The sequence below is a fragment of the Crocodylus porosus genome, unplaced genomic scaffold (genome assembly GCF_001723895.1).
Source record: "Crocodylus porosus isolate Cpor-Errol unplaced genomic scaffold, CroPor_comp1, whole genome shotgun sequence".
In the NCBI taxonomy this organism is placed as follows: Eukaryota; Metazoa; Chordata; order Crocodylia; family Crocodylidae; genus Crocodylus; species Crocodylus porosus.
The window spans coordinates 225,157,453-225,169,629 of NW_017728886.1; the positions used below are offsets into that span (position 1 = coordinate 225,157,453).

General features: G+C 39.5%; 1 protein-coding gene across 1 annotated transcript in view; it reads left to right on the plus strand.

The window, feature by feature from the left end:
- Window positions 1-10,663, plus strand: part of CNBD1 (cyclic nucleotide binding domain containing 1) — a 67,857-nt gene extending 57,194 nt beyond the window's left edge. Inside the window, exons 4-5 of the mRNA XM_019550145.1 lie at window positions 8,175-8,234; window positions 10,292-10,663. Of these exons, the coding sequence (XP_019405690.1) occupies window positions 8,175-8,234; window positions 10,292-10,414 (183 nt within the window). The 3' untranslated portion in view covers window positions 10,415-10,663. The remainder of the gene's footprint in view (window positions 1-8,174; window positions 8,235-10,291) is intronic.
- The last annotated feature ends 1,514 nt before the right edge of the window (window positions 10,664-12,177 follow it).

Consider the following 12,177-nt stretch of genomic DNA (forward strand, 5'->3'; position numbering starts at 1 on the left):
ATCAGTTTCTTTTTAGGGGGGGGGGGCGATTCTTTGTGGGTCAGACAGTCTGTGTCCTGTGTCAGGCTTCCCCAAGAACATGGAGCTGACAGGTAACAGCAGTGAGTGGTGTCTTGTGTGGTGTTGCTGCTTATGGTGCAAAGCTGGCCCATTATGCCTCTGATGGATTCAAATTAAGTACTCTAAAAGTGTATGTTAGTTCTCAGGGGTCTGACCCAAAGGCCAAGGAAATCAATGAAGGCTTTTCACTGATTTCAACAGGCTTAAACCAAGTACAGTAAAAGCCCTGTTATCTGACATTTTACTAACTGGAATACTCTATTAACTGGAATTCTGGCTGGCCAGTGAGGTGTGGCGGGGCGCCACCACCACCCGCCACCCTGCACTGCCACCTCACAGCATCAGGCTGAAATGTCCATCCTGCACTGCCACCGCTCTGTGTCTGGCCACTGTCCCCACCCCCCCGGCTGAAAACAGCCAGCCTCAGGTAACCAGAATTTTTAGATACCCGGCACCCACCATTTCCCACTCATGCTGGATAACAGGGCTTCTTCTGTACTGTGTGCTTATCAAAATAGCCGTAACACACATCTTAGCCAATTTGCTTGCCTGATTTTTAATACCAGAAGTATTGTATCACTGACTTTCGAAGCAGCAGCATCTAAAAGCTGCTGTGCTTTTATATTTACTATTTCTGTGGTTGACCTGAATAATTCTTAACTTCCCTGTTTACTTTCAAAACAATAATCATATTCCTGTCAACAACCTTCAATTGTAAATGAAATCTGAAGTAATTAGTCACTGACAATAGACCTCAGTTTGCTTGCATGTAATCTGAAGAATTTCTAAAGGGGAGAAATATTAAGTACAGAGGTTCTTCCATTTATTATCCTCAGGCCAATAGGGAAATAAAACATTTTAATTGAATCTGAAAGACTGTTTCCAAACTGCTGACCTAGAAGAAAAGCCTTGTATATCATTTGTTGTAAGTTGCTTATAGACTATTGAGCAAACTCTAAATGCAGCAGTCCAGTTATGTCCCACAAGCCACTGGCAGTAAATGGACCAGGTCAGTCAAGTGTTTGTCCTCAGAAAGGTACAAGAAAATGTGCAAGACAAATTTTGACTCTCACAGAATAAAAGTACATTTTTACAACAACATGTTGAAATGTTTTTAAAAATCAGTTTTTTTCTGAAAGAGAATGGGAAATAGAATGGCCCTTGTATGTGTAATTTATTATATTAAAACATACAGAAAGCTATCCTTTGCACAGAAGCCAGAAAAGAAGATCTATGTTCCTTATTTTCTTGATCAACATACTCCACACTGAAGTTTGTTTACTGCCCAAAGTTGTATTATAGCAAATTAAGCCGTGCAAGGATATTGTGTTGAATACCTCTATGGGCCAAAGGTTGTGTTTTATAAGAGTACTGAATTATTTTATTGTATTCATGTTACGGTTGCTGCCATATAATAATTGAACATTAGAAACTGTTCTTTTAAATTATATGAAGATGTAAGCAATGGGTTTATAGACTTGTTGTCCTCTTCTGCAGACATAAGTATAGTATGAATTTCATAGAGTGAAGAATGCTGTACATGGAGATTTTAATTCCATTGTAATTCAACTGGATGGAGCTAGAACTGCGATACTCAAATCATGGCTTCTGAGCTACAAGTGACTCTTCAAATCATTACCTGTGTTCCTTGTGTAAAATATTAGCAAAGGCTTTTATTTTTTTTCTTTGACTGCATATATTAGCTATGTCTTTCCTGCAGTCATGAATACTGCAACAGCTGGAACAGAAACTGCTAATGTCATCTAATGTACTCTGGGGGGTTCTTTACATTGAAATGGAGTGTGTTCTGTCATAGTTCACACAGGTTGGTGGTGTACATTGTTTCTCTGGTTTAGGTGGCTCCTGAGTCAGTCAGGACATAGTGCCACTGAGCTTAGAGCATGCTTAAATGTTGTTGTTGTTGTTTACTATTATTATTATTATTATACTAACATAACAGGAATGAACATGTTAGATTTTTTTAAGGGAGTGTTAGCTGTATGGTGGTATTGGTCTTTTCTAATGACGGTAGGAATTTTCTCGCTAAAAGTGCAGTATGGTATGATGAGTTGAGAAACATGGCATAAGTCTTCACATTTCTCCATCCTGTGTGGTCAGTTTTATTAAGCTGAACATCTCATGAATACTTACTTACCTATTTATTTATTTCTCATGGGTCATGCTTTTGTTTGCACCACTGAGAGCAGAAATATCTTTTCTTCAACATCACATAAAGGGGAAAAGAAAAATGTCAACTGTTAGCATTCATAGGGCTAAATTACCCTCAGATTCATATTGTTTCCAAATTTTATGTTACAAGATTGATGGGCTGGCAGCAGCATCCTCAGATATAGTACAATCTTTTGGAATTCCACCATTCTCTAAAATGCATGGATTTTCTGATCTGTTTTCCATAGTTATGATTGTGGGTCTCCTTAAAGAGGTGGACCAAGTTAGTAAAACACTGAAATCTTTGTATGTTACCCTCCCTTAGATAGACTTGGACCCAGTTCAGCATATATACATTACAATTGACTTTGAAAGCTATAACATGCACATGTGGAGCCAACAGGGATCTCTCTGATTAGGGATCTGTGCAATGAAAATCATTTTATTTTTCACTCTGGAGACTGGAAATTGGTTATCAAGAATGTGGTATAAGTGAACATCATGAAATAGTTTGGCTTGGTTAAATATATTAACAGGTCCAGGCTGACACAATTAAGCTAAGATAAAATATAATAGGTTTTCTTCTGATACGCCTTGGAAATATATGTGTTAGGCTGAAAGGTCTTCTAGGAAAATGTAGATCATATTAACATTGATGTCATTTATGTTTAGGTATATCTGATTAAAATTTAATGGACTAATTCCAATCTGGGAAGGTCAGTTTCAACTCCTTAATTAAATTAATGGGAGTTGAAACTGATCGTCTGACAGGAGAACTGTGTTTTAAACTTGTTTTTATTGTTGTTGTTGTTGTTATGATTACAGTAGCACCTATGAGCTCTAGTTAGGGTTAATTCCATGTTACACTACATAATGTATAAGCATAGAGACACAAAGAGCATTGTCAAATTGCAAAAAGATGTAACAAAAGGAGGTAAGGGGAGAGCCAGCATAGGGTTTGTGTCACTTAACTTTTTCAAATAGATATAAGGAAGGAAAGAAATAATGGAACTGTCTGCGGTTGCCTTGGACCAAATAACTATAAGAAAATTTTTTAACCGATGATTGTTAATTGGAGGATAAGTTCTCAACCTGCAGTCAGTCATCCTTCTGCCTATGAGTAGATTTATCTGAAGAATAAACCTTTATGATTTGATAGATATGTAGAGAGATGTGATTTCTTGCAGCAAAACTAAAACTACAGTGTAAATAAAGTCCTTTCCCCAAAGAGTGTTAAATCTAAAGATCCTTATCCTGGTATTTTAGTCTAATGATGAACCCTAAGCTCCATTCACTGATTTAAAAAAAATTAGGTCTCTGGTTAATCTGACATGATTTATTAAATATAAAGATTATGGAAATCTTGTTGCTGGTTTTTCTAATGAAATGCCATTTGGCATTCACTTTTTCTCATAACACAATTTCAGCAAAACATTGATTATTTCATAGCTGATATAATTCATAATTAGTAACATGATTTACATTATCCTACCCCCAATAGGTAAAAAGTCAGGAAACCTCATCTAAAATTGAAGCAAACAAGAGAAGGAAAAGGTGAAAGATCTACATAGGAATGAGGAGCCTAGTGCTTCTGTTTGGGTCATGGGCAAAGCTGCTGTATCAGGGAGGGAAATAGGGAGGCTTGGGACGTTGGATATAAAGTGTCAGTAGTTGAGGATAATAAGACAGACCAAGGCAACTGGAAGAAAAGAAAAATGGGTGAAGTAGTGACTGAATATAAGCCAGGGTTAGAACAGATGATGACCAAGGGAGGAATGTGAAGGATCATGGAATAGAATGGAATGAAATATAGTGTATAAGCTAAGATAGGCATAGGCTATTAACTATAAGAATGATAGGGGATCAAAGTAAGGAATATCTGATGATAAACAAAAAGTGTGACACCACTTCACTATTTCTTGTCTTTGTGCGGTCAGTGTATGCATTGTTCCAGCCAACAGGTGGATTCCAGACTCCTGTACAAGTATCACAGTCCATACTTGCATATCAACTTCTTAGATTGTAAACTTTTGGGTTTAGGGATCTAGCTCATGAAATTGGTTCGTCTTTCATGAAGTTTTATATGTAAGGATCACTGGAGTTTGCACAGGAAGTGCGCTTCATGGTGGCTCCTTTAATCTTGCAGCTTCCCCCATGTACCCCGCTCCTGTCCCTGATTGGCAGAGGCTTTAAATATGCCATTATTTTTGCCTTCTGTTGCTGATTGGTGGACAGGCCCTGGTGGCCCCATTGCTTGCTGCTGCCCAGACAGGAAGCAAAAACTATGGCATATTTAAAACTGCAGTTTTCACTTCCAAGCTATGATTTCTGACATACACCATGATCACTGACAGCAAGCAGCGGGGCTGCTGGGGCCCCTCTGCTGATCAGTGATGGGGGTGGTGCACAGGGAAAACTGCAAGATTAAAGGAGCACTTTCAGTGCAAACTCCAGTGGTCCCATCCTCCCAGAGGTGGTACAGTTACCTACCCTGGTTACCATCAGAAAGCATTTTGACACCCACCTCGCTAGGCTCATCTGACCCCAGCAGTCTTTCCTTCCCAAATGCAGGGGGATGGACACGATGATCTGTAAGGTCCCTTCCAGCCCCTAACATCTATGAAATTGAAATAATTGTATGTCCTGATATGGCAACATTGTGGGGCTACTTGTGGCAAGGTAGCTTCTATAAAATACCATAATGTTGCAACCTCCAGAATAAGATGAGTATAGGGCAACTAAAAACCCTAGCTTACTGACTTCTGGGTAGTCCTTGGTTGGAGAAAGGCTAAAGGACATCACCATGACAGAAACATGCCCTCACTGAAGTATTAGACAGTCAGCAGCAGTTCTTACCTGTTGCTGTCTAGCAGAAGCTAAAGCCATTGGGGCAGTTAACATCTGGACTTAGTGTAGCCTTTGGATTTGGTCCCAGTGGTCTAAAGGGGAAATGCGTAGCCTGCACTCCATATTCTTGCCTAGGAGTATGCATCAAATGTCTTGGTGTGACAGTCTTAAGACTCTGTACAAACAAATATATCAGGCACCTGACTAGACCTATTATGCATACACCATGATCCAGAGGATCGGTGGTTGCCTATTATACTTATAGTTGCCGTGAGGGCACTTGGTGCATTTGGCTACAACATCATTCTTACACTGCCATAAACACTTTGGAATTCTCTGAATCAACCCTCGCATGCATCTTAATGACTGATTCTATACTAACTTCTTTCCTATCTCCAGACACCCTACCTGCTTTTCATAAATTGTTTAAAATGACTGCTGGTGGCACTTTAATTTTCTCTGGATGACCCCTTAGGAGCTTTGGTGATTTACTGTTTGAGAAATTTAATTGATCCAAGTACTCTTTGCCTTTTTGCTTAACAGGATTTTTACCTGAAATTAATATTTTTACTTTATGAATATTTCCCTCCTCAAATTTCCCCCCATTATATTTTTAATTAATGCCAGAGGAAAAGCAGCAGTGATTAATAATGGACTGTTTTCATTTAAGTAGCAACATACATGGAGAGCTTAATCTCGCTCACAGTCCAATCTGCCCCTGTGGATCTTGGGAATTCAAGGGAAGAAACACTGTCTTTATGCACTTTGTGATGAGCAGGCACTGATGATAATTTTATGCTGAGGACTATAATTTCCATTTTAATAAAGGTTAGACCTGCATCCCAAATAGGTTTTTAAAATTTTAAAATATAAACTTAAGGCGTAATCTAAAGCCATTTCATTGACTCGAGTGGATTCTTGTTGAAGACCTTCATGAATGGCGAGTGTGAATAAATGTCTGAACTCAGTGTCAGGGTTCTATTATCATTTCAGAGCCCAACATTTTTTTCAGCAAAATCCCTCATGCAAATCACTTCTGAATATTTAAACAAACAATATATTACAAAAGAATAAATCTAGAAGAGAAAATGGGTCATTCCAAGAACTCCAGGATACTCATTCCATAGCTGTGTTAGTCTGAAGTCAGAAGGCAGGGCAGAGTTGCACCTTTATAGACTAATGTTGATAGTATCTGCCAAACTAAGCTGTTGCTTACAAAAGTGTATATACCTCTGAATGAGTTAGGCTATAGGATACAACTCTGCTTTGCCTTCTGCCTGATTTGTCCTTTGAAGATTGGCAATTTCCTTGAGACCAAATTTTAAAACATGAGCTTTGTTTTTCTGTGTAGTACTGTTCATATGTCTGAGGTTCTGTAGTGTGGAGCAGGTTGTTTTCAGCAATTTTTGCCAGGGTAGCAAAACATTTCATTATCTGTAAGATGGGACCCACCAGGGGTTTTATTTCACTCCTCTTTCCAGCATTGGCTCTCACCTGCATAATCATGGGCTACTTTCTGTTAGTAGGCATGAATAGTAAGATCCCAGCTTTTATTAATAAACATAGCCAAATGTCTGCCTACAGGCAAGACATGTCTTGCTTTTCAGGGTCTGACAGCTTTAAAAAAAATCTTTGTCTCTATTTTTGTGCACATCATGGGACCAGCTACTCAAATGAATCACCAGCCATTTGGATTAATGACACTGGGTGCATCTACACATGCTATTAAGGCAACATGATAAATTCCTGTTCAGTTTGCGCTGGAGTAAGCAGTTCTTGGGTGCAGCATCTACACATGCACCCAGGAATACAGCAATTTGAGCCAGAACAGAGCAGCCCTGGGCTGGCAGAGGGTCTGTGGGATCAGCCATGGGTTCTGGGTAGCCCTGTTGGGTGGTGGAGAGGCTGGCTGGGGTATGAGAATGCTAAGGTGTGGGGCTGGGCAGTAGGCTGCCCAAGCACTTTAGGACCCTCGTGCCCCTGCCAGCCCCTGTCATCATCTACACATGAATTTTGGTGGAGTTAAGTACTCAGCTATAAGATAGTATTGTCCCCAACAGTAATTTCCTGCAGTGAAATTAAATAATTTACTGTGCCATAATACTGGTGCATGTGTAGACGGTAACACTTTACAGCAGAACTAAGTAGTGAACTCCTCAGTAAAGTGAATATATAAATGCATCCACTGACAGTCATTTATGTGAACAGTATGTGCACCAGAGATCATTTCTAGGTCTGTCATATTATAATGTTACTATCCTGACTCCTCCATAAAAACTTGCAGGCCATACCACTCCATCAATTTAGCCCATTAATCCCATCTCATTAAATCATGTACATAGACTTGAGGTTCTTGGTCAAATTTTTGGTGAACCAACAAATAATGACAATTTATGTTCATTCCAATCAGACTCGTTATTTTTATCTTTCAAGACTTTGGACCAAAGCCACCTTGTGTGTGCTTATATGCATACTTACATATGCACATGCGTGTGTTCACATACATATTTTGTCTGAGTTGCCCAAATCTATCAGGCTCACATTTGGCTTAACTGCAGACATAATAGATTAATTTTATGTTGATGTGTGTAAAGGAGATTGTATGGTTCTAGTCCCAGTAGATTTTGCTGTATTAGAAGTGGAAATATAGTTATTTGGACTTGATTCTGTGTATTGTCAAGAGAATTTACAGTTACTTCTTTTTAATGAAGTGAAGTTATAGGATCAACATTTGTCTGGTTTTGAATGTGACTTCCCTGTGAGAAAAGCATTTTTATTGGAGAACAGTTATTCAACAGTAACGTACCTCTACCTGATAATGCATTGCCTGTTGTCTGCAGTGATGTATGCTGTGCAAGAATAAATTAAATAATTAATAAATTAATACATAAGTTAAAGTTTTGTGCCCAATTTTGTCAAACTTCTCTCCCAACTATCCAGGTGTTCCAATAGAAGATATCACAAAAAAAACCCTTGACTCTCATAAACTAAATAATATAGACTTAAAGGGATTATAAAATGTGGCAGTTACTGAAATTAGGCCACAAACTCTAAAAAAATTGAAAAAAAATAATTGGAATTATTCTGTTTCCATTTAGGATGAGATCAACTTTGAATATATAAACAAAGAAAGACAAAAAGAATGGCAGATTGTCAAGGTATGACTATATAATAATAGGGAGCACTTAAATAACATATTACCATGTTTGTGAAAAACCCTGTGTAAAAAGGAGTTTTATAAAGCTTGAGTGAATAAAATATTAGGTTTTTTAATGGGGAATTTCAAGTCTAGAGGCAAAAAGATGTTTTTACAATTTCTATCAAACCAAGGAAGCTTAAACCAAAAATTGAGCTATGTTGAACATAATTTGATGACAATATACTTCAGAATTAAAAAAATCAAGAAATCTATTTGCATTAAAAAAAATCACAGTAACTGAAAACCCAAACAATCAATACAATACAGAGTATCCATTGTTGAAAGTATTCATATCCATGTTCATATAAATAAGTATGAATATGCAAAGATGGTTTAAGTAGCTGTAAAAATAAGGGGCACCTAAACATATGATGGATTTCTGCTCCATGTGCTAATTAGCATGCGTTGGAGCCAAAACAATTAAATGAGTCTTCTCCAAGTCTGCTGAAGCCTGCTAATTAGTGTGCTCCAACAGCCTTCGCATCATGTGTATTCAGTGTCCCCACATTTCAAAATGGTGGTGGGGGCGCTTTAACTAATAAAGCACCCCTGCTACCATTTTGAAGTGTTGGATGCTGAATACACATGAAGCTGCAGGAACTTTAATTAGAATGGCTCTCAGAGCCATTCTAATTTAAGACCCCCCTCCCCCCGCCTCGGAGCATGTGTATAGAGGCCCAAGTTGTATAGAAGTTTCCATTTTGTTTATATAATAATTTCAGTCACTGGAATTTACATAGGTGCTGATTTCCTGTTCTGATCTATGGTTGGCAAAATGCGGTCTCTCAAACAGCATAGCGCCTATGTCTTACTGTTCTCCTCTTTGCACATAAGGGTCAAATCTATGCATATCACCACCATGCTCCGTCCTTCCCCCCGCACCCAGAACTATTCATAAAATGTTGTGGTTTTTGATAGAAGCTGTAGCTACATGAGAGAACATAATGAATTTTCAATAGCGTGCAAAATTTTACCAAAAATGCACCAACCACCTAATGTGTTTAATTTGTTAGCAGGTGTTATCACTGCTCTGTTCTTAAGTGACCAGAGGTCCCTATGTTATCAAGAATGTGTTAGAATTTAATAGATGTCCTGCTGGTAGTTGTAAGGATTTTTTTTAAGATATTGAAATGATATATTTTTGTGCTAAAAAAACCCGTACTAGCTCTTATCTTCATGTTATTAATCAATTCTACAAAGCCTTCCCTGCATGTAACAAATGTTAAATGGTGCTGGTTGTAATTGGTGCTGTAGAAATACAGATGACTGGTTGATGTATATATAGATAGAACGATTGCACTGGCAGAAAATGTGTGGCCTGCCATAAGAATCCAAAAAAAATGTGTCATAGTCTGTTATGCATCAAATTCCAGAGTTTCACTTCTGTGAAGAATGAGCTTGCAGTGCCAAATGAATTATTTAACATTCTGATTAAACACAGGTACTGTAACAGCAAATTAACTTCAATATGTTTAGCAAAATATATCCTTGCCTCTGTCCCACATGGAAATAACTTATTGCTTGTTTGTTAAATAGAAACAATCTGTTTGATAACTTTTCGTAAACAGGAAAAAACCAAAAAACAAGTTCCAAATTCTCCAGATTTGTAAGGTTAATTTGAAACCTGAATTTCAGCACTAGCCATTAGCTCCACATCTGGCAAAATGAAAGCATTCAGGCTAAACCTTCCCAGTCTTTGTGTTTTGATCTTATCTCTAATACAGGCTTAAAGTTTTAGGTGTAAATTCTCCCTGCATTCATACAGTGATTCTCTGCTTCAGTGTGCTGATTGTATATAACTATATCTCCATCCATTCAGTGGGCTTTCTCCACTTCATGCTAGTGTAAATAAATGTACTTCTGTCTTTTGATTCATTGAAACTAGTGGGGTAAAATGAGCATAAGGCAGGCCATGTATTGCTCTGAGTTTACGCTATATATTAAATGGCCTTTCTTTTGTTAAAGCTTGTGCACAGTAATATTTTCATTTTCTTTAAGTTTTTCTGCTCTTTTCAGAACATCGTGGTGCAGGACATATTGTTTCACAATGGAATTGTTCCTGGTTTGGGGAAATGGATACATGAATTGAGTCATCCAGCTAAGGCAGGGTGTGGGAAGAGACAGAACAAATGCCGTTAAGTGACGTCCGTCTGTAAGAGGTTTGGGACTTCAGTGCAAGCCAACAATCATTTCACTACTTTTGTTTCTCTTTGCTGTCACAACAGCCCTCCCAGGTTAAGTCTCTCGCCCACTCAATTTCTTCCTGTAGACCACCATACATCTGTTAATTATTTCTACTTGGCAAACTTTCCTCCCCTTATCCCTCCTGTTTCCTGTGCTATGACCCCTTTTTGATGGAAGAAATAAAAACAAACATGAATATGTGTATATTTTCTTAGCATTTAGTTAATTTTAACATATTATCAAAAACTCCAGAAATAATAGGTTTCTGGCTTCCTTGTAAAGTGTTTTAATTAACTGAGTTTTACTTTCTTAAATAATAGTATAGAAGAAGGATAGGTTCTCTGTATAATAAATCTTACTTGTATGTAGCAGTACAGAATTGTGTTGTTTGGAGCCTGAGACTCCTGACAGACATTACACTTAAGAAGTCATTAACTGATTCATTTTAAGTAGTGACCTGCCCACTTTAGCAGGGCACTGGGGTGTGCCTGCTCCTTTAAGGGAGCTAGCAGCCTGTGAGGCTGCTTGCAGGTATAGTACAGGGGGCTAATGAGAGGCTCACCTGACTAGAAGGAGGCTCAGGATGGAGCATTATAAACCCAGAGCCTGAGCCAGTCAGGTAGTGTCTTCCTGGTGGCCACAAGGTGAGGAGCTCTAGGCAACAGGGCTCTTAATGTGAGAGGAATTTATATAAACAACTCTGCAAGCCTGGAAGCAGAGACAAGGCTCCTGGGCAGAGAAGGACTGAGTTTTACAGACAAGTGGATTTTTGTTTTACTTTGAGTCTACAGAGGGTCCTGGTGTCCAGGGAAGGGCTAAGCTGGACCAGAGGGTCCCTGAGCCAGAGAAGAGCAGCAAGTAGGACCAGGGGCCCAGGAGCACAGAGAAGGGGTAATGTGTAGGACCAGGAGCCCAGAGAAAGGGCGGTGTGTAAGACTAGAGGCCTGAGAGTACAGGAAGGGACTGTGTAAGGGACCAAGGGGGTCCAAGGCCCAAGGGTCCAAGTTTTTAACTGTTGTTCACCCTTTGCAAGCAAAGATGACTGCATCCAGTGAGGAAGGGGGAGAAGAGAGAAATGAAGTGGAAAAGAAAAAAGGAGGGAGAAATAAGAGAGAGGAGGGGGAGAAGGCTAGGTCTCCAGCAGGCTTTAAACTAGGCTCATCGGGGGAAGGGGTAGATGAGGGCGGAGGAAACATCAGACTGCCAGACCAAACAGCACCCACAACTACAGCCCAGCCCAAACCAATGAGCGAAGTGAATAAACAGGTAAGAGAGAGGGGCCAGGGTAACGCTGGGACTAGGGGGTCAATACACACATCCACGGGAGGCCTCAAATGCCTCCACACAAACGCTCATAGTATGGGTAACAAGCAGGAGGAACTCACCCTCCTGCTGGCTGACACCAGCCCGGACATAGTGGGGATCATGGAAACATGGTAGGACTCAACGCATGATTGGGTGGTGAATGTCAAGGGCTATAGGCTGTACAGGAGGGACAGGATAGGAAAAAGAGGTGGGGGCGTGGCACTCTATGTTAAGGAGGGATACACATCCTCGTCAATTTGCAAGGAGTCAGGGGAGGGGCACTCTGAAGTGCTTTGGGTTAAAGTACAAGGCAGTCAAGGGGAAAGCGACTTAACGGTGGGAGTCTACTACAGACCTCCCAACCAGGGAGAAGAGCTTGACCAGGAATTCTTGGGTCAGCTCACAGAGGTAGT